Source organism: Cynocephalus volans, chromosome 3, assembly GCF_027409185.1.
Source record: "Cynocephalus volans isolate mCynVol1 chromosome 3, mCynVol1.pri, whole genome shotgun sequence".
Taxonomy (NCBI): Eukaryota; Metazoa; Chordata; class Mammalia; order Dermoptera; family Cynocephalidae; genus Cynocephalus; species Cynocephalus volans.
In genome coordinates this window covers 119,751,782-119,775,896 of record NC_084462.1, presented here as the reverse complement: position 1 = coordinate 119,775,896, position 24,115 = coordinate 119,751,782, and the positions used below count along the sequence as shown (strand labels likewise).

General features: G+C 36.2%; 1 protein-coding gene across 2 annotated transcripts in view; it reads right to left on the bottom strand.

The window, feature by feature from the left end:
- Positions 1-24,115, bottom strand: part of PRORP (protein only RNase P catalytic subunit) — a 124,996-nt gene that overhangs the window by 74,030 nt on the left and 26,851 nt on the right. The window contains exon 4 of one of the 2 annotated variants that reach the window (XM_063091233.1): positions 11,366-11,473. The exons of the other annotated variant lie outside the window; for it this stretch is intronic. Coding sequence (XP_062947303.1) covers positions 11,366-11,473 — 108 coding nt within the window. The remainder of the gene's footprint in view (positions 1-11,365; positions 11,474-24,115) is intronic. 2 annotated transcript variants of the gene reach the window in all.

Sequence of the window (24,115 nt, the reverse complement as noted above, 5' to 3'; positions counted from 1 at the left end):
AAAAATCAGTCACAACAACCTCTCTTTGTTTTAAAATTCTGTACCTTAGTCTGGGAAATGTGTCAATTTACACTAATTTTCATTGCACTGTCAGAAAATCTTTGGCAAATATTTAAAGTTAAACAGTGTGTGGAACTACTGATACAACTAACTCAACTGAGGGGGCAAATAGATGAAGAGATATTGCTGTATATAATCAAATTTGCTCATATCCAGGCAATGACAACCACCAATAAGTCTCTACAGAATAGCTGGCAAGTTTCTGTGACATCAATTATCAGACATGCTCTTAACTTCAGAAACATTAAAATATAAAAAGGATGCATCTAAAAATTGAGAAAATAAAATAAATTCATAACTAAAACTTCTTTCTTTTTAGTTCCTTATTCTCTATCACTCAAACTATAGACTCTGAGATAACAATATGTGATCATGGTACTACTCCTAAATAATGAATATAAAAAGGTTCATTTGTATTTAACAAGCTTACAGAGAATATTGGATTCATAATTAACCATTAATGGAAAAGGACCAAGAAGAATTTGTAACATATTATGCAAAGAGTAAAAAATTCAAGACTCATGGAACTAGAATTCCTAATTTTTCCTTTATGTATCCTTATAGGTAATTGTATAAAAAGAGAGAGATAAAGAGGACAAAAAGACAGCCAAGAATATTTCCATTCTGAAACCATTTCATTAAACTTTGTTCCCAAATTTTAAAAATCAGTTTAGCCTAAAAATTAGGCAGAGAAACTTTCCAACCTTTTTCACTTAGCAGACTCATGGCACAAATGTAACTAGTTGTTGAAGCAATCATGTAATAAAGAACCTTGAAGAAATGTGTTATATTTGGGCCCTTTTATACACTGTTAGTGGTAGTATAAATTGCTACAATCATACTGGAAAGCAATTTGGCAATCTGTAGTAAGACCTTTAAAAATTTACATAACCTTTGACTCAAGAGTTCTATTTCTGGGATTCTATCCCAAAGAAACCATCTGAAATGTGCACAGAGATCTTCTTCCAAGTATTACTTAACAGAGTGAAAAATGAAAAACAACCTAATATGTCCAACAAAAGAAAAATATTTAAAAATTGTGGTACACTCACAAGACACAGTATTTATTATACAGTTATTTTATAATATTTATCAAGAATACCTTTATAACTTTGTCCTTTTCCTGATATTGTTTTTTTTTTTTTATTTTAAAGTAATATGTTTGTGGTAAAGGAAAATTCAAAAAATAAAAATGAAATATAGAAATCCTCTCATTCTCTTATACTCTACCCCCAACTCCCATAGGGAACCACTGTTAAGTTTTTTGTGTGTCTCTCTAAACAGCTTCTGGAAATTTTCTGGGCATACAAACTTATGTAACAAATGCTTATCTATACATGGGTAATCTTTTGTTTTGTTTTTAATACAAGTAAAGTCATACTAAGCATGTTCTTCTTCAACTTGCTTCTTACACTTATATTTTTGGCTATTGTTTATCTATCAGCACATATACATCTATCTTATTCATTTAAACGGATATTTCAATATATATCACGCTTTTGATTGATAGATATTTTGATTGTTTTGATTTTCTGCTTACCAATAATGCAATAATTAATATACATGGATATATAACTTTAAGTACTAGTGTAAATATATGTTTGTTCCTACAAGTAGAATTTCAACATTTTAGATACTGAAAGTTATAGCCTAATCTCCCACTGAAAATACTGGCTTTGATACCACCCTCTCTACCTCCCCCTGAACCATTCTAAACAATGAGTAGTTCCATCTTTTAAATCTGACAGTCTGAAAGACAAATATTTTCATTTGCATATCTATAATTATGAATAATTATGAATAAGGTTAAACGACTTGTCTACTATATGGTTCACCTTTTTCTTACAGGCTTACAAGAATCCTTGATACAGTCAGGAAATCAGCCCTTTGTCATATGTGTTATAAGCATTTTTACAGTTTGTTGTTGTCTTTTAACTATGTTTCTAGTATTTTTCTACCATCTACCAAATTCCTTTATTCTTCCCATAACACACCTAGATTTTATGTATGCTTCGAGGGTCCTTCCCACCTCAAATATAAAAAATATACAAATGTTTTTTTCTACTCCTTTTATAATTTTATTTTTATTAAACGTTTTCAACGACTATAAATTAAAATGCAGATATATAATTATTTACACAGTTGGAGCTCAACTAGATAATAAAATAGAAAAATCCTGGAAGGAAATAAACAAAACATTGACAGTGATTATAACTGAATAATAATGTTACATATGGTTTTCTTTTCTGTGCTTTCTAAATTGTCTACATTGAACATGCATTAGGTTTTATAATCAGAAGAAAAGAAAATTTCTTAAAACTATCATATTTAAATTCCTTTTTATTTTTTGATAGTACTGGTTTCAATTTTAAATCAATTATTATTTGAGTACCTGACTTAGACTGAGTCTAGACAGAGCTTTTTATTTTCTTTTAATTCCATTGTCATGAATAACATAACAGGAAAAAATTTTAACTGTCAGATAAGGGTCTGCTGAAAGCAAGAATTATGGCTCCACTTGGGAAGTTCATTTAAATAGTAATCACAATAATAGTTACACCTTTTAGGTACTATGTGCCAAGTGCTTACATATATTAACCCTTTAATTTATTCATAACATCTTTATGAGAAAAGCACGATTACATCCCTGTTTTACACACTGGGAAATTAAGGCACAGAGAGGTTAAGTTACTTGCTCAAGCCATGCAAGCTATTAAGTGGCAGAGCTAGGATTGAAATCCAAAGGATAAAGCTCCAGAATCCCCATTCTTAATTTCTAAACTAAAATGCTATTTAGAGGAGAAACAGGAAAAGTGGAAACCTACTTCTGACAACCTAGAAAATGTGAAAGTTGAAAGTGAGACTAAGCCATAAAAGGACTTGCGAACAGATATAACAACAACAACAACAAAAAGATGGGCCTATGGTAAATATCGTACATCTTTACTTTCCACAAATCTCTAGCTTTGAAAGGAAGCTTTTTCCTCTTTTCTTATTCAAGTGGCTCCTCTAAGCTGAAACCCTGAGCTGACGTTTCCCAACTATAATACCATTTATTATATAATACCACAACATAACAGTGCTCTGGAGAGCTAAGTAATAACAAATACTTGTCACATAAACTATTGTTAAATTCTTTTCAGATTAAAAGCTAAAAGTAGTAGTACCTGCCTATGATTCCCTAGTTAATCTTTTGTTTTCTGCCTGTTTGCCAAAATGTGCTAGAATCTCTAAAAACATAAACGTTTTTCTCCTGTAATGCTGGGGGACATATCCACTAATTACATCATCTTCAACACCTTACTTTCCCCCAAAACTTGGTCCAATTTGAGCTATATCTCTGGCAAGCTAATTTTTAGTGCTTTGTTTGAAGGTGAAAGTCAAACAAAAATGAAACTTTATTTCTCACAGATTAGATAGGGAACTTTTCAGAATAAGCCCTTATGATCCTGAGCTCTAAAAGCATAAGTGATAATAATTTCATTCTTTGTTTTCCAGTTTGCCTTAAAGGTTCCCTCTGGTAAATAAGGACAAAATATTTTCAATTTCCTTTTGTGACTTTTTTTTAAATAAAGGATTAAAAAATTGCATGTTCGACCATAAGAATGCAGGCACGAACATAAACAAAAGGCATATAAAGAAATTTTTGTAAATCAAACTTGTCCTTTGTTAGTGCTTGTAAGTTTTTCTGGGTATAAATGCCCAAATGGACTAGTAGCATCCCTGAGAAAAAAGCTTTTATATTAGCATCAATTTTGAAGAAATAACACAGTTCAACAACAGATGAATGGTCATAGATTGTCAATGTTAAGAGCCACAAGCCTAAACCCAGGAGCTCTCTAATCTAATTTTTATGTCATGACTATTCTCTAAGGATTAACTGTACAAAATTAGCTTCAATTTTCTAATCTATAAAATAGTAATTAAAATAACTACTCATTGCTGCTATGAAAAATCATGATATTCTTATTAGAAACTACTAATAAGTAGTTTAATAAATTAATAAAACATGGTTATCTTATGAAAAAAGCACTTCTTAGGATAATTTATGAACATACTATGCTTGGAAAAAAACAAATGTGAGTAATCAGTGACTAATATCAGAGAAAGTATATATTGATAATTTTCAAACAGAGGCATTTGACCCACAAAGAAATGATAGAGTAACTCCAAAGAGAGAGTACAGGGCTAGGAGAAGGTTACCTAAAGGTTATATAAGAAGTGCAGATCTTGCCCTTTATTACCTAGTCTTTCTTTCTTTTTTTTTAATTTTATTTTTTATTTATTTATTTATTTTTTAAATTTTATTTTGTCGATATACATTGTGGCTGATTATTGCTCCCCATCACCAAAACCTCCCTCCCTTCTCCCTCCCCCCTCCCCCCCAGCAATGTCCTTTCTGTTTGCTTGTCGTATCAACTTCAAGTAATTACGGTTGTTATATCTTCTTCCCCCCCCCCCCCCGCTTTGTGTGTGTGTGTGTGTGTGTGTGTGTGTGTGTGTGTGTGAATTTATATATTAATTTTTAGCTCCCACCAATAAGTGAGAACATGTGGCATTTCTCTTTCTGTGCCTGACTTGTTTCACTTAATATAATTCTCTCAAGGTCCATCCATGTTGTTGCAAATGGCAGTATTTCATTCGTTTTTATAGCTGAGTAGTATTCCATTGTGTAGATGTACCACATTTTCCGTATCCACTCATCTGGTGATGGGCATTTGGGCTGGTTCCAACTCTTCGCTATTGTAAAGAGTGCTACGATGAACATTGGGGAACAGGTATACCTTCGACTTGATGATTTCCATTCCTCTGGGTATATTCCCAACACTGGGATGGCTGGGTCGTATGGTAGATCTATTTGCAGTTGTTTAAGGAACCTCCATACCACTTTCTATAGAGGCTGCACCATTTTGCAGTCTCACCAACAATGTATGAGAGTTCCTTTTTCTCCGCAGCCTCGCCAGCATTTATCATTCGTAGTCTTTTGGATTTTAGCCATCCTAACTGGGGTTAGATGGTATCTCAATGTGGTTTTGATTTGCATTTCCCAGATGCTGAGTGATGTTGAGCATTCTTTCATATGTCTGTTGGCCATTTGTATATCTTCCTTAGAGAAATGCCTACTTAGCTCTTTTGCCCATTTTTTAATTGGGTTGCTTGTTTTCTTCTTGTAAAGTTGTTTGAGTTCCTTATATATTCTGGATATTAATCCTTTGTCAGATGTATATTTTGCAAATATTTTCTCCCACTCTGTTGGTTGTCTTTTAACTCTTTTAATTGTTTCTTTTGCTGTGCAGAAGCTTTTTAGTTTGATATAATCCCATTTGTTTATTTTTCCTTTCGTTGCCTGTGCTTTTGGGGTTGTATTCATGAAGTCTGTGCCCAGTCCTATTTCCTGAAGTGTTTCTCCTATGTTTTCTTTAAGAAGTTTTATTGTTTCAGGGTGTATATTTAAATCCTTAATCCATTTTGAGTTGATTTTGGTATACGGTGAGAGGTATGGATCTAGTTTCATTCTCCTGCATATGGATATCCAGTTATCCCAGCACCATTTGCTGAAGAGGCAGTCCCTTCCCCAGTGAATAGGCTTGGTGCCTTTGCCAAAGATCAGATGGCAGTAAGTGTGTGGGTTGATTTCTGGATTCTCTATTCTATTCCATTGGTCAGTGTGTCTGTTTTTATGCCAGTACCATACTGTTTTGGTTATTATAGCTTTGTAGTATAGCTTAAAGTCAGGTAGTGTTATGCCTCCAGCTTTATTTTTTTTGCTCAGCATTGCTTTGGCTATGCATGGTCATTTATTGTTCCATATAAATGTCTGGAGAGTTTTTTCCATTTCTGAGAAAAATGTCTTTGGAATTTTGATGGGGATTGCATTGAATTTGTATATCACTTTGGGTAGTATGGACATTTTCACTATGTTGATTCTTCCAATCCAAGAGCATGGGATATCTTTCCATCTTCTTGTATCCTCTCTAATTTCTCTCAGCAGTGGTTTGTAGTTCTCATTATAGAGATTTTTCACCTCCTTGATTAACTCAATTCCTAAGTATTTTATTTTTTTGGTAGCTATTGTCAATGGCCAGGCTTTCTTGATTTCTCGTTCTGCATGTTCACTATTGGAGAAAAGAAATGCTACTGATTTTTGTGTGTTGATTTTGTATCCTGCTACTGTGCTGAAATCATTTATCAATTCCAACAGTTTTTTTGTAGAGGTTTTAGGCTGTTCGATATATAGGATGATGTCATCTGCAAACAGGGACAGTTTGACTTCATCTTTTCCAATCCGGATGCCCTTTATTTCCTTCTCTTCTCTGATTGCTCTGGCTAGTACTTCCAACACTATGTTGAATAGGAGTGGTGAGAGTGGGCATCCTTGTCTAGTTCCTGTTCTTAAAGGAAAAGCTTTCAGCTTTTCCCCATTCAGGATGATATTGGCAGTGGGTTTGGCATATATGGCTTTAATTATGTTGAGATACTTTCCCTCTATACCTAACTTATAGAGGGTCTTTGTCATGAATGAGTGCTGAACTTTATCAAATGCTTTTTCAGCATCTATAGAGATGATCATATGGTCCTTGTGTTTGAGTTTATTAATATGGTGTATCACATTTATTGATTTGCGTATGTTGAACCAACCTTGCATCCCTGGGATGAATCCCACTTGATCTGATGAATAATTTTTCGTATGTGTTGCTGTATTCTGTTTGCCAGTATTTTAGTGAGGATTTTTGCATCTATATTCATCAAGGATATCGGCCTGTAGTTTTCTTTTTTGGTCATATCTTTACCTGGTTTTGGTATCAGGATGATGTTTGCTTCATAGAATGAGTTTGGGAGATTTGCGTCCGTTTCAATCTTTTGGAATAGTTTGTAAAGAATCGGTGTCAATTCCTCTTTGAATGTTTGGTAAAATTCTGCTGTGAATCCATCTGGTCCTGGGCTTTTCTTTGTTGGGAGCCTTCTGATAACAGTTTCAATCTCCTTTATTGTTATTGGTCTGTTCAAATTTTCTACATCTTCATGGTTCAGTTTTGGGAGCTTGTGTGTGTCCAGAAATTTATCCATTTCCTCCAGATTTTCAAATTTGTTGGCGTATAGTTGTTTATAGTAGTCTCGAATGATTCCTTGTATTCAGATGAATCAGTTGTAATATCGCCTTTTTCATTTCTAATTTTGGTTATTTGAGTCTTCTCTCTTCTTTTTTTTGTTACCCATGCTAATGGTTTGTCGATTTTATTTATCTTTTCAAAAAACCAACTTTTTGATTCATTGATCTTTTGAATTGTTTTTTGGTTTTCAATTTCATTCAGTTCTGCTCTGATCTTAATGATTTCTTTCCGTCTGCTAACTTTAGGTTTCGATTGTTCTTGTTTTTCTAGTTCTTTAAGGTGAAGTGTTAGGTTGTTCACTTGCCATCTTTCTATTCTTCTGAAGTGAGCGTTTAATGCAATAAATTTTCCCCTCAATACTGCTTTTGCAGTATCCCACAGGTTTTGGTATGATGTATCATTGTTTTCATTAGTTTCAATAAATTTTTTGATTTCCTGCTTGATTTCTTCTTGGACCCATATGTCATTAAGTAGAATGCTGTTTAATTTCCATGTGTTTGTATAGTTTCCAGAGTTTCGTTTGTTATTAATTTCTAGTTTTAATCCATTGTGGTCTGAGAAGATACATGGGATAATTCCAATTTTTTTGAATTTATTGAGACTTGATTTGTGACCTAATATGTGATCTATCCTGGAGAATGATCCATGTGCTGATGAGAAGAATGAATATTCTGAGGTTGTTGGGTGGAATGTTCTGTAGATATCTGCCAATTCCAATTGGTCTAGAGTCTTGTTTAGATCTTGTGTTTCTCTACTGATTCTTTGCCTAGATGATCTGTCCAATATTGACAGTGGGGTGTTCAGGTCCCCTGCTATTATGGTATTAGTGTCTATTTCCTTCTTTAGGTCTAATAGAGTTTGTTTTATAAATCTGGCTGCTCCAACATTGGGTGCGTACATATTTATGACTGTTATGTCTTCTTGATGGATCAGTCCTTTTATCATTAAGTAGTGTCCCTCATTGTCTCTTTTTATGGTTTTTAGTTTAAAGTCTATTTTGTCCGATATAAGAATAGCTACTCCAGCTCGTTTTTCTTTTCTGTTTGCATGGTAAATCTTTTTCCTTCCTTTCACTCTTAGTCTATGTGAATCTTTATGGGTGAGGTGGGTCTCTTGTAGGCAGCATATAGTTGGGTCCTCCTTTTTGATCCAGTCAGCCAGTCTGTGTCTTTTGATTGGGGAATTTAAGCCTTTTACATTAAGAGTTGTTATTGAAAGGTGTTGATTTATTCCTAGCATTTTATTGGTTGTTTGGTTGTCTTAGGTGTCTTTTGTTCCTTGCTTTCTGATTTACTGTTTGGTTTCTGTGTTTGTTGGTTCCTTAGGTTGTAGATAGTGTTTTTGTTTGCTTGTTTTCTCTTCATGAATGCCATTTTTATTATACTGGCAGGTTTAGATTTTTCTTGGGTTTTTATGGCAGTGGTAGTTATTTTTCAGGAACCAAACCCAGTACTCCCTTGAGGATTTCTTGTAAGGGTGGTCGTGTGGTAGTGAACTCCCGCAGTTTTTGTTTGTCTGAGAAATATACTATTTGCCCTTCATTTTGGAAGGATAGCCTTGCAGGGTAGAGTATTCTTGGCTGGCAATCTTTGTCTTTTAGTATTTTGAAAATATCATCCCATTCCATTCTAGCTTTTAGGGTTTGTGATGAAAAGTCTGATGTTAACCTGATTGGGGCTCCCTTATAGGTGATTTGATGCTTCTCTCTTGCAGCTTTTAAGATTCTCTCTTTGTCTCTGAGTTTTGCCAATTTGACTATGACATGTCTTGGAGAAGGTCTTTTTGGGTTGAATACGTTTGGAGATCGTTGAGCTTCCTGGATCTGAAGATCTGTGATTTTTCCTATACCTGGGAAGTTTTCTGCCACTATTTTGTTGAATATGTTTTCTATGGATTCTCCATTTTCCTCCCCTTCTGGAATACCCATGACTCGGATATTTGATCGCTTAAGGTTGTCTGATATCTCTCTCAGATTTTCTTCAATGTCCTTGATTGTTTTTTCTTTCTTTTTGTCTGCTTGTGTTATTTCAAACAGCCCATCTTCAAGTTCAGAGGTTCTCTATTCAACGTCGACAAGCCTGCTGGTTAAACTCTCCATTGTATTTTTTATTTTGCTGAATAACTTCTTCAGTTCAGCAAGTTCTGCTACATTTTTTTTCAGGACATTGATTTCCTTGTACATTTCCTCTTTCAGATTCTGTATACTTTTCCTCATTTCATCATGATGTCTAGCTGAGTTTTCTTGTATCTCATTCAGTTTCCTTAGAATTATCACTTGAAATTCCTTGTCAGTTATTTCAAGGGCTTCTTGTTCTATAGGATCTAGAGTTTGAGATTTATTAACTTTTGGTGGTGTACTTTCTTGATTTTTTGTATTTCTGGTATCTTTTTTTTTGGTGTTTATTCATTGTGGCAGGGGGTTTCACAGTCCACCAGTTTGAGACTAATGACTAACTAGGATGCTGCTGTGGTTGCCAGTTTCGTATGGCTCCCTCTGTGACTGCTCAGTTGGCCTCTAGTGCCTTGTGTGTGTGGTTGCCTCGGGTCTTGGGCTTCTCCGGGGAGCCACCTTTCTGGTCAGCTTGGACTCTGCTGCGCTGGTGGATCACGTACCACAGGGTGTGTGATCTCTGTCGAGCTTTCACTTCCTGTGCAGGACTTCTCCCCGTTCCGTGTGCTCTGGCCCAGGCTGTTGGATCGTGCAGTGGCGACCCCACCGGGTGTGTGGTTTCTGTCCAGTCTCCGCCTCCCTGGCCGCACGTCTCCCCACTCTGTGCGCACTGTGCTGGGATGGGGTGTCTTCTGCACCCCTCGTCTATCAGCTGGACCTTCAAGACCCTGCTCGGCACCGCCTCGCCCAGGAAGTCTACCAGGTTTCTGCTAGGCACAGACGACCGGTCGCTCTGGGTGCCTTTGTAGCACTGTGTAGATCTTTCTCGGGTCTTGTTCACCTTTGTATCCCCCTGGCATAGACCGAATCTAGCGCCCGCCTGCAACCAGCTCTCCGGCAGGTTCAAGCGGACCTGGGAACTCTCCTACCACACTATTCCCAACCAGAAATTCGTTAGGCTTTTTTCCGAACTGGTGGCCACAGAGATGGTATCTGCCTCCCAGTAACAGGAAGTTTACCGGGGGCCGGAGTCCAGGGTGTGGTGGAGTGACAGTCGGCCCGCCCGTACTTCCTTGCCCTCCCGACACTGGCCAGGGACGCCCCCCGCCACCAGCCCCGCCAGAGAACCGCGGATGGAGTGGGAGGGGAGGCCGGCCCACAGGCTCCGGAAAGCCCTGCGCCAGGCCAAGCAAGTGGGAAGGCTCAGTGACGGCCGAGCCGGGCGGAGCTGCCAGCACCTGGGAAAATGGAGGCAGCCCGCGGGCGATGAGTGGCCTGGCGATGCAGGCGGGAGCCGGGTGGGCGTCAGCCCCCCGCACAGAGCTGAGCCATGGGTCACTCACAGTGCTGTGCCAGGTCTGGTGCTCACTCTCTGTCTCTGGTTTGTTGCCTTTCCCGTTCTCGGCCGCTGCTGCCTCGGGCTGTTCAGTCGCAGCGCGGCTCGGGCACTGCCAGGAATCTTCTTTAATGCCGGCCTGAAACCTCGAATCCTGAATAGGGCAGCTGGCCGCCTTTAGCATGGCCCCGGCCTCCGGGATCCTGTCTGCATCCTCAGCAGCCCTGGCGCCATGTTCCCTGTTTCGAGACTCACTTTTGCAGCTAAGAAACAGTTCTTTTCCTGCTCCACACTTTAAAGCTGTTGCCTGTAAGTGAGGCAGCCTCTCCTGTCGGGGGCAAAGTGGCAGTCACCCCCCACGACCGGCCAGCAGCTGCGGTCCTCCCTTAAGAGATGGCGAGAGGAAGGTCCACAAGTTTCTCGGCTGCCTGAGGCCCAGTGGCCGCCTTTTCCACCTCAGCTACTCCGCGCCATCCGCCGCAGCCACCGCCATCTTGAAAAAACCCTACCTAGTCTTTCTTTTAATTGCTTACTCTTTTAATTTCTTACTCTCGGTCCTTAAGAGCTACTTACTTGCCAGAGATGAAAACAGTGAATCTTAGATGAGTGGTTGGTCACTGTGGCATCGTTAGAAGCTTAGTGTTAATGGAAGGAAAAATGGAGAGCTAAGAACACCAAGGAAGATCACAAATGGGTACAATAAATGTTTCTAGAGATGTGGAATAACAAAATGAAATTTGTACTTACAACTTTAGACTCACGAGCTTTAGGAAACATTTTGGCAACATTGAGTCCATCAATGACAATATCAAAAGGAGGAGAGGATTTTACAAAGTTCTCAAATCTCTTAAGTTCCTAAAAAAAAGTTAGATGAAACAGTAATAAGAATTTAGTAAGGACTTTATTATAAACACACTGCAACAACTTTTATATTGTTTTGATAATTCAAAATATTCATCCCTTGTAAATACACACACACACACACAAAGGTACTCTCAAAATGAAATGCGAAAAGCCAGCCTAATGGATGAAACTGCATATAATTATCTGATACACCTTATAACTTCATAGTGCTTTACATTTCACAAAGTACTTTCATATGCAATTTAATTTGATCTGTAGCCAGCCTATCTGGACTGCTAAACTGATCCACGTGATAGTCGTGATGAGAATGAAACATCAAAATCTCTAAATCCCATTCTGTAAGCCAAGGAGAAGTGAACCTCAGATATGCCAGTCTACCAATGTGACTGTGCTGAAAACAAAGATTTAAAATTTGTAGTTCCTCTTCTGTCATCAAGAGGCTTTTGTTTACTTACATCTGTAAAACTCAGTTAAACTATATAATTTATAAAATTCCCTTCTAGTTCTGATATTTTACGATGTTGAAAAGACTTGGAGATCCCTTAAAATCACAGAATGAAAAAGGGTATACTTGAGATGGTTTTTTTTGAAAGGTGAGTCTCAGGAGTCTCTGTACAATCAACAGGATATATAACAAAATCCCCATCCAAAGATGATCCTCATGTCTTCTACCAGAGCAACAAAAAAATCCAGGATGTTGGATTGCTTTTTTACCCATTACTAAAACTTCACTTACTATGTTGCTAGTCAGGGATTCTCTGTAATACTTTCAGTTGGCTCTTAAGATGCTCACATTTCAAACTAAACATATTTATATCTTCCACTCAAAAGCCACTGAATAGGCTCTGCGGATAAGGCATGACAAGAGAGAGCTGACCTACTAAGATAGCAAAATAAGAACTACAAAATAACAGGGAATTACAAAATCTGCAAGCTTAGCTGTTTTAAGGGAGGGTAAATTCAAATAAAGAACAATTATTTATTTCTAAGGCTACTGCTGGGATTGTACTTGATTGCACATTGGCTAATGGTCTGGGATATGAAAATCCACCAATTTTTTAATCTTTTGTTCTTGGCTATCAATAAAAGAAATTCTTTTAACAACTTTATTGAGATATAATTCATATGCCATAAAATTCATCATTTGAAGGTACAATTCAATTCACAGGGTTGTGCAACATCATCGCCATTTAATTTTAGAACATTTCGTCCCTCCTAGAAGAAACCCAGTTCTCATTGGCATTCAATTTCCATTCACCCACCCACTACAAAGCAACCACTAATCTACTTTCTGTCTCTATAGATTTGCCTGTTCTGAGCATTTCATATAAACTGAATCATATAAATATGTGGTCTTTTGTGTCTGGCTTCTTTTACTTAGCATATTTTCAAGTTTCATCCATGCTATAGCAGGAATCAGTACTTCACTTCTTTTAATTGCCAAATAATATTCCATTATTAAGAACTGACATATGGATATATCATTTCTTATTTATTCATTCTTCAGCAGATGAACATTTGGGTTGTTTCCACTTTTTGGCTATTATAAATAATGCTGTTATGAATATTTGTGTACAATTTTGCATGGATGTACGTTTTCATTTCTCTTAGAATACCTAGGAATGAATTTGTCAGGTCAAATAACTTTTTTAAAAAGTAAAACATAAAGAAGTTCAAACAAATAACATTTGTAGGCTGGATTCTACCCTTAGATCACAAGTATAATATATTCACCTGGTCAGTCAACAAATTTTTTTTGAGTACCTACTATGTGCCAAACAATGCTCTAATTCCTAGGAACAGAACAGTGAACAAATTCCCTGCCTTCAAGGAGTGTATTTACTAGTCGAGGAAACAAGCAACACCAAGGTAAACAGATATCTAATTTTGGCTAGAGAAAAGTGCCTTCAAGAAAAATTAAACAGAACAAGGTGTTAGCACCATTCTCCCTAGTCCCTCTATAGTTTAGGTATGGTGAACAGAGAAAAGCCTTTCTGATGAGGTGACGTTTGAACAGAGGCTTGAATGATATGAGAGATTAAACCATGTTCTCTTGGGTAAAAGCCTTCTATGAAAGGTAAACAACTGCCAAGGCCCTGAATGGACACAAAAGAGCTTTGCATGTTTGAGGATTAACAATTGGGCAATTTGGAAGCTGAAAGAATAAGTATAAAGTCCTTATGCAATTGTGCTTTGAGTTTCCATTTTAAAAAATCAGCTCTTGCTTGTTGACAATACAGGAAAAAGTAAATAAATGCAAAAATCATTCTAAAACAGTTCACTGAAAGTTTTAAATTCCTTACCTTATCCAACCTCTTATAAAAATCAATGAAGCAGAACTGATATATGTTGTTTTGCTGTTGTTACCTAACCACAAATGAATAAAATGATCCAAAGATGTGCAACAAGAAAGAAATTTTAAAATGGCAAGGTTTATACACTATACATGACACATGAGCTCTAGAATAGAGGTGACTCCAGCATCTGCCATCAAAGAGCTGACGTCATAGTTATAAATGAGTCTCACAACATGCATGGCAGTAGAACTTTCCTCCTCCTACATTATGTGAAAAAACTAACAGGTTAAGCAAGTGATTTTTCTCAATAAATGATCTGCAAAGAGATGCTAAAACTTCTTTTCTATCTTTCTACAAGAAGAGGTTAAAAGATCTTCAATTTGGGGGGACTGATGGTCCATGTTCATGATGTTTTACTTCTATTCTGAGACTTTGATACAAATCTCACCAAATTCAAAACAGATCTCTCTCATTTATTTAGTTAATGTCTTAATAGTAACTATGGGGAAATAGGAGGAATACAATAATGCACATACGAATTTTACAGCATAAAAGAAAGTGATCATGTTAGGTACCTCCACTGTACTGCAGATACTAGATAACATTTTCTAAAGATCAGAAAAAAAGGAGTATTAAAATAACTGGCTGTAGTCATAGTGGATGTGGAAAAACAGGGGAATACCAGCTATTTGGGTTGAAAACATTGCTCTTAACATGGGAACAACAATTAAAAAATGCATCTCTGCATCTAATGGCCAAATTCCTTTACATGCCTTCTTTAAACCATGGGATACAAATAAATCCTAAATAAAAAGAACACTAATCTGACTGCCTTAATAAAGCTAGGGAAAAATGAAGCCACGTGTCCAGAAAGTGTCACTGTAACCTAACAACTAAAATGGAGGCTAGAGAAATTTTAAACACTTATCAAATCTTGTTAAAATAAAAAATTTAGAAAGCTTATACTCATTTAATAGGAAGTTATGTTTTAGGAGATGTTTTTCTTTTAGTATATAGTTATTTCATTACCTATAATTACTATAGTATAGTACCCTATTTAAAAAAATACTTATAAACTTATCTGAGTTTTCAGAATCCAATAAGATGAAAAGCAAACAAAAAAACCTTCTGCTACAGAAGTCTAAAAAGGCTGGATAAAATACAACAAAAATACTTTTAATTCATGGTTGAACTTGCAAGAAAAAAAAGAGAAATAAATCTCTTAGTGCCAGAGATGAAACCAGATCTGAAAGTCAGAATGGTAAGGATAAGAGCTGATACTAATGTTGCCTAGGGGAGAAGTGTAGAGGAGAAATGGGAAGGGTATTAGCAAAGAGGGGTTTTACTTTTTATACTCCCTTGGGAACTGGAGACCTATCAAACCCTGGGTTCAAATGAGGGGAGAAAGTAGAAGTGAACTCCTGAATAAAACAGAAGCCTTTACAAATTGGTACACTAGTTTAAAAACCTAATACAAAAAGCTTCTCTATCTCTACCAGGGATCTAAGTAAGAAAAAAAAAATCCCTTAAGAAAAAGAAACTTCAGGCCTATGTCTTAAACAAGTTTGTAGTACAAATTTAGACAAACTATACATGAGATTAAAAAAAAAAAAATCATCATGCTACCACCTGAGAAATTAACATGAAAACTGGTTCTGGGCCAGTAATATCTCTTAGGCACTTGGCAGAAGCAAACACAAAACCTCTCTAGAGAGATACTATCAACAATCCAGGCCACAAAGGGATTCTCATAGAAAGAACAAACCTCTCTAAAAATGAACTAACCTGTTCAAAATTACAAAACACAATAGGAAACAATCCACCATGTGTGAAAGTCCTCTGACACAACAGAAGGGTGAGAGCACAAAGAACTCAGGGCAAATGATAATGGAAAAATCTAAGAGACAATATAAAAGAATTATGTAAAAACAATTAAAATATAGAAGAATCAAAACCATAAAAAACGACAGAGACCATGAAAAAATGATGACGAAAATTTGAAAGAGACGTTCTAACATTAAAATTCTAAAATAACTGAAACTAAATGAATGGGGAAAATCCAAATGTCTATCAACTGGTGAATACCTAAATTTTGGTATATTCATATACTAGAATACTACTCAGGAATGAAAAGGAACTATTGATACATGTAACAACACAAATGAATTCAAAAATATATTTAAAACTAAGTCTACTATAAAAACAAACATTATATTAAGTGAAAGAAGACAAAAAATATAACATGTTATATGATCCTCTTTGTATGAAATTTTTAGTAAAGACAAAACTAGAGAGATAGAGAGAAGATCATGGCTGCCTGGGCTGAGGGTAGGAGCAGAGCTGACCTCAAAAAGGCATGTGAAACTTTTGGGGGCAATAGAAGTATTCCAAGACTGTATTGTAGTGATGGTCATGCAAATGTACAAATTTACTCAAAATCACTAAACTGTACACTTACAATGGGTGAATTTTATGGTCTGCAAATTAGTAAAACAATGGGGAAAAACTCAAAATGGGTGGGTAGAGAAAAGAACAGATACATCCAAAGTAAAAAGTAGTAAACTGGATGACAGAGCTAAAGAAGTTACCCAGAATATAATTCAGATACATAAAGAGATGAAAAATATGAAAGAGAGATTAAGAGACATGGAGAGAGTAAATGGGTTCAACAAAAGTCTAATAGGAATTTCAGGAGAAGCAATATTTGAAGATATAAGAGCTAAAAATTATTCAGAACTGAATCAAGACATGAAATCTCAGATTAAAAAAAGGTCAGTGAACCCCAAGCAGGAAAAATAAATACATTCACACCTAGACACAATATAGTAAAACAGCAGAAGAGAAAAAAATCTTAAGGAAAATGAGAATAGAGATGATCTACAATGGAACAAAAATTGGACGGAAAGCAATCTTCTCAACCGTAACAATGGAGACCAGAAGACAATGGAATACTATCTTCAAAGTATTGAGGGAAAATACTAAATTCTATACATTTAAATCATCATTCAAGTAGGCAAAATAAAGACATTTTCAGACAAACAAAATGAAATAGTTTACCACTCTTACCCTGTCACTGACAGAATGTTTTTCAGTAAGATGTTCAATATGAAGCTAGAGGTTTGGTAAGAATGCAAGGGCTAGAGATATATAGATCTGTGAGTCACTGGCATACAGGTGGTACAGAAAACCAAAGGAGTAGGTGAAAATATACAGGGTGAGTGAGTAGAGTAAAAAAAGAAAAGGAAGGAAATTCCAGGAAATTGTAGCCCTGGGAAACACCAAAAACTCAGGAGATAGGCAAAGGAAGACCTGCAAATTACTCCTGAGTTGCCTTCTGACATCTTTTACTCTAGGGAGCTATGCTTTATTAAAAAGAAAAAAACAAAACACATTTTAGTCTGTATTTTGCCAATCAAACTGCAAGCTCTTTGAGTGGCAGCATGGTGTGAAAAGACGACATGCTTTGGAATCAGTTCTGGGTCTGGTCATGAGTACTGCCACTTATTGGTGACACTAGGCAAGTGGTAACTGCTATAAACCTCATTGATAAAAAGAGATAACAACTGCTACCTTGCAGGGTTGTTGTGAGGGGTAAACATATAAAAAATGTACCACAGTTCTCTTACCCTCCTGGTTCAACTCTTCTGGCAAGTTATATTGGCAACATGTATAAAAAGCCCAAAATATCACTTTTCTGTTTGATCCAGTAATTTTATTTTGAGTGCTAAACATATATTTCTGGAGTGCTGTATATTTAAAAAACCTCAAGCATGTAATAAGCTCATCAAAATATTATTTACTATAGTAAGAAATTAGAAATAACCTAACTGTCCAACAATGGTAATATTTAAGTACAGTACATTCCATATATATATATATATATATATATATATATGGAATGAACTATCATATAGCTATTAAGAATGGTTATGAGGACAACATAACAGAGAAAAATGCTTATGATGTGTTAAGGGAAGTAAACTGTATACAGTAAAGATCCTAGTTAACAAAGTAACAAACAGCAATTCTCCTCTCAACTTTCCACTAAAATGCCCACAGATAATTAAGAACTGGCAACAGCACTCTAAGGTAAAGAGCTTGGGGGGGTTCTACTAACCAAATGACCAATGGCAATTCCTGAGACAACTATTTCAGCACAATGCTCCAGCTTTTGACACAAAGAAGAGGTGGCCAAAAGTAAAGTAGGAAGAAAACTTTAACTCACTTTTAGGAACAAGTGCTGCACTAAACAGAAAAAAATAGTGAATCTCATCACATGTCAAACATCTTCCAAGCAAGTTTCCTTCACCACCCAATCAAGGTGGCCTATTAGCTGTCCTCTTATATCCTAATGAAATATCCTTTTACATCCTCATATCCTAATCCTTTCTACAAGGCAGAAACAGGTAGGAGAGTACAGCATCTTTTGACACTTTATCATCTAATGAGAAGTGGTATAAACAAGCAAAGGGATTGAAAATCTGCTGAGACAAGGACATGTCACCAAGGAGCAGTCTTTCATATACTGTTGAGAGGAGAACTACAAATCACATCTCACTAGATAAACCAGAGTGAAAACATATACCATCTCCATGCAGCATATCTTCACCAGATAAATTAAATCAATTTCCTGACAGGTCTATATCTGAAAGGCAGATACTGCCAGCATCCAAAGGGACAAGGAAGGGTTAAGTATACTCTATCCTACTGGCAAATGCTGAGCATTAATGGATCTCTTTTCATTCAAGGATGATTCTATATGGAAAAGAAGTCCATTACAGGCCAATGAAAGATACTGCAACATATGTTAGGAGTTTTGCCTTAAAGATTCAGGTAAGGGTATATTTCTAAAACTCTAACATAATTTAGAAGATCTCTGCCTGGATCCCTCCAAGAAGAGGACAAACTTGGTTACATCTCTGAAGAAAGAGCAATGAGCTTTAAGGAGAGAACAGCAAGAGATGCAAAGGTATCTGGCAAAAATAAAGGAGAAATGTAAAAAAATCCCAAAACATGAGAGAATTAAAATCTGCAGTGAAAGCAGAAAAGATTAGAACTGATATACTAGAACATGAATCTTGTGAAATGCAGCACAAACTATGAGAAATTCTATGAGAATGCAGAAGAAAGGAACAAAAAGAATGTTAGGAGAAAGAACATGATATAAAGGACAGAAGAAAAGAGATCCAACTTAAGCCTCACAAACGTGTTCCCAAGGAATAAATAAGAACAAAAAGATAAGAATTAATCTTTCTTTTTTTTTAAATAAAACTTTCCTAAGATTAAAAAACAGGTAAGTCTTTAGGGACTCATGAGATTCAGGGAAACGATGAAAAACTCCTCTCCACAAAGTTTTTAATTTTGAGGTTAAAGAAAAAGATCCTATATACATTGAGGTCAAATAATAATAATAACACAAACTTTGTATAGTGCTTTCCATGTGCCATGCAGATCACAAAACTATGATGAAACAAATATTCAAAGTGCCTTATATATATTAATTCTTATTCCTCTATGTGATGGGTGTTATTTTCCCCACTTAACAGACAGAATGGAATTTACTCACAAGTATAAAGTTATTTTTTAAATCTTGCTTGAGCTTTGGGGAAATAGATCTAACTCAAGTAAAGATAGTCTAAAAATTGAATTTCTAGGTAGAACAATAAGCTCTATTCTTTTTAATCCCACTCTCCTTCCCTTTCATATCTTATCCTGTCAGATTTATAGAGAACAGCTAAGAGAAAGACAAAAAGACAAAATATTTATAATTGTAGAATCTTGTTCCCAAATTAGAAAAGAACAAATCAGGCAAAGAAAGGCAAAACAAGGCCTGGATGCTGCAAACCCCAAAATGCTGTTGGTGCTATTAAACCCCATTCCCTCCCGCCCCCTGCCTTTTTTAAAATTCTGCTTTCACTTCAAAGAGTTCATCCATGCTTACACATCTTGGAAATCCCCTCTGATTCACAACCAACCAGGAACCTGCACAGTGCTTAAAGTACTAACATAGTGCCTAACTTCCCTCCTTCCTTGGAAGGAAACATGTAGAATATTTAAGCCCCTTCACTGGTCAAGTCACTTCACTTTCCTGGGCCCCTGGTACCTCAGGTATACACTTGAGCTATTAATACCTACCTCAAAGGGATATTGTAAGGACTCAATAAAATTAAATGATTTAACTACAAAAAATCTATACTACAAAAGTCCCCTCGTGTGCTTTAGGTAAGCAGTACTAGCACAAGTTTTACCAATAAATTTGCCACCATCTGTAACTCTTCAGGTTTTCACACAGGATACCAGGAGAATAATTCCCTCTGCTTCCTGTTCCTGACTAAGAAATGGACTCCTGTCTTCATATGGCAGTAGAGCAGAGGGATCCCTATAAGGACTAATAACCTAGCTGCCTCCATATGTGTAAAAAAGCATGTATACATTTCAGTTGTTCCAAGTGTTCTGATTCAGAGGCCAAAGAGACCATTCAGCCCGTCTCCCACGAGACCATTCCTCTTGTAATTTGCATTTATATGTGGTTTAAAAGTCAAGTCTTAAGGCCGGCCCGTGGCTCACTTGGGAGAGTGTGGTGCTAATAACACCAAGGTCATGGGTTCGCATCCCTATATAGGGATGTCAGGTCAGCTCACTTGGGAAGAGCGTGGTGTTGACAACACCAAGTTGAGGGTTAAGATCCCCTTACCAGTCATCTTTTTATGAAAAAAAAAAAAATCAAGTCTTCTCTGCTGGGGACTGCTTGTAGTGCATCCTTGAAGATTACTTTATGCTTTACAATGTACATATGTCTTCTGATCTATCCTCAAAACAATCCTGTGGGAAAATTTAGATACAGAGGGAAAGAAGACCAAGATAATAACTACATAAAAAATACTGGATCTCAATTTTCATTTTCCAGCTTACTCATGACTTCACTGAGCTGAATGAGCTATTTCTTTTGTTTATGAATCAAAAACAATTTATCAGTCATTCCTACAAAAGCCATCAAAGTTTTAAATGTTCACATAAAAACAAACCAGAATTTACTATCATCTATACTCAATTCTATTGCTAATTTAAAAAGAAAAGCAAATGGTTTGGGTCCTTTTCTTTCTCTTTTAACAACAACAACTAAAAATCAGATAGAAGCAGGGAAGGGAGAATAATGAAGGTAGATTTTTTTCATTTCTGGAATTTCTAGTGCCTAAGTTCAATAACACTATATGTAACTAATGTTAAAGAAGTATACAGTAAATCTCTGTGTACCATGGTAGTAAGAAAGTAGATCCATGTGGAGGGCAGAAAGGATATGGGAAGTGATTTACCCTGAAAGATAACTAAAAGGTGAAAAAGTCAAACAGTAAATAGGAGAGGCAAGAATACAGACCCTGAATACCCAAAGCAATCCTGAACAAAAAAAATAAAGCCAAAAGCATAACACTACCTGACTTCAAATTATACTACAAAGCTATAGAAACCAAAACAGCATGATACTGGCATAAAAACAGACAAACAGACCAATGGAACAGAACAGAGAACCCAGAAATCAACCCTAATACTTACAACCAACTAATCTTCGACAAAGGCACCAATAACATACACTGGGGAAGAGACTGCCTCTTCGATAAATGGTGCTGGAAAAACTGGACATCCATATGTAGAAGAATGAAACTAGACCCATACCTCTTGTCATATACCAAAATCAACTCAAAATGGATTAAAGACTTAAATGCATGTCCTGAAACAATAAAATGCCTAAAAGAAAACATAGAGGAAACACTTCAGGAAGTAGGACTGGGCAAAGAATTTATGAATACAAGCCCAAAAGCACAGGCGACAAAAAGGAAAAATAAACAAATGGGATTATATCACACTAAAAAAGCTTCTGCACAGCAAAAGAAACAATTAACAGAGCAAAAAGACAACCTACAGAGTGGGAGAAAATATTTGCAAACTATGCATCTGACAAAGGATTAATATCCAGAATATCACAAGGAACTCAAACAATAGTAAAAAAACAAATAATTCAATTAAAACATGGGCAAAAGAGCTGAATAGGCATTTCTCAAAGGAAGATATACAAATAGCTAACAGACACATGAAAAAATGCTCAACATCACTCAGCATCAGGAAAATGCAAATCAAAACCACATTGAGATATCACCTCACCCCAGTTTGACTGGCTATCATAAAAAAAACTGAGAATAAAAAATGCTGGTGAGGATGTGGAGAAAGGGGAACCCTCCTCACTGTTGATGGACTGTAAATTGGTGCAGCCATTATGGAAAATGGTATGGCGGTTCCTCAGATAACTACAGATAAAACTGCCTCATGATCCAGCAATCCCACTGCTGGGTATATACCCAAAGGAATGGAAATCATCATGTCAAAAGGATACCTGTACTCCATGTTTACTGCAGCTCCATTTATAACAGCCAAGATTTGGAACAAACTTAAACATCCATCTTCAGACGACTAGATAAGGAAAATGTGGTATATTTACACAATGGAATACTACTCTGCCATTAAAAAAAAAAAAAAGAATAAAATACTGCCATTCACAGCAACATGGATGAACTTCAAGAAAATTATGTTAAGTGAAATAAGCCAGGCACAGAAAAGAGAAATACTGCATGTCCTCACTTATAAGTAAGAGCTAAATAAATAAACAAACAAACAAATAAATAAATAAAGTAAGATACAACAATCACAATAATACATTGAACTTTCAAAAGAAGAGAACAGAATTGAGGTTACCAGAGGTGGGAAAGGGGGAGGGGGAGGGGGGTAATGGCAGAATTGGTAAAGGGCCACAAAAATCAATTACATCTTATAAAGTTGAATATACTAATTATCCTGATTTGAACACTGCATATTACACAGGTATTGATATTCAATACTGTACCTCACAGATATGTACAATCAACTATGTTCCAATAAAATAAAAATTAAAAATAAAGTTTAAAAAGTATAAGAAGTATATTAAAGTAGTTTTTACCCACACAGGGCAGTCCTCCCTGTACTTTGAATTACTCAGATGTAACAGCGCCTGTTTATGGCTTCTCTTTCTCTCTTTAATTGTCCTTTTATCATCTATGAATAAATATTTTTACTGCTTTAAAGAAAAAATCTTGGGGATATCCCAGGAACACTCATTAGCTCAAATGACGTGTCTTGTACATCTTATCAGTGGTTTTCCCTCCCATTTCTAACTTATACAAATATCTCAATAACTCAAGAGCAACATACAACTGGAAGATGAGTCATTCCACTAGTAATCAATGAGATTAAGGGAAATTCTAATTTCCTGTGAACTTTGACACAGTTTGAATTTGTTTCATTACTCTTGCCAGTAATTACTGCTAATCCATGTGTGCACACTTTTTCCTCTGCTGTCATAATTCAGCAAGCAATAAGAAGCTAAGTGTTAAGCCCTTTTCCATCCTCAAAAAACATACATCAGGGCTGGCTGGATAGCTCAGTTGATTAAGAGTGTGGTGATATAACACCAAGGTCAAGGGTTCAGATCTACATATCGGCCAGCCGCCAAAAAAACCAAAACAAAAAATATACATCAGCCTAATAAGGAGGAAGAATTACTGGTATAGTTTAAACAGTATGTACTACTGAGCCCTAAGATCTGGGCTTGAATTTCTGGCTTCATCACTTAAACTGTGCAACTTTGGCAAGTTACTGAAATTCTCTGAACCTCAGTTTTCCCATCTGTGAAGTAAAGAAAATACTCCTTCTTCATAAAGTTATGGTAGAGATTAAGCAATATAACTAAATAAATGGTAGCTATGACAATAATGTAAACATTGGAGTATTTAATGTATAAATAACAATATTTATTGCACACCTACTGATGCCAAGCATTGTGGAAAATACAAAAAAGGGTGCCCTGTCCCTCAAAGAGTTTCTAATATGGTTGAAATGACAAAAGACACTGACATGAAAGACTAAACACTAAAACAAAAACACATAGTATAGGATTAATAGCAAAATGTGTGCCTGGGTTAATAAATGCAACAAGTTCAAAGGAAGAAAAGATAAATGCAAACTGTAGAGGTCAAGAAAGGCTTCACAACAGAAAAGATACTTAAGATAGCCTTGAAGGACAAACAGGATTTGGAGATAGGAGTACATTTTAGATAACGGAAAAAAGAAGAGGAAGAAAATAAACCAGTCCAGAGCCAGTAAATAGCTGGCTCTGGCTGACACAGGTGTTTATAGAGGAGAGTAATGAGATGAAGCCTGAGAGGCAGGTTGTGACCAAACTGTGGGGCAGTTACTCTAAGGGGAGAAATGGGAAACTATGTAAGGATAGTTGACATGATACATGGGCACA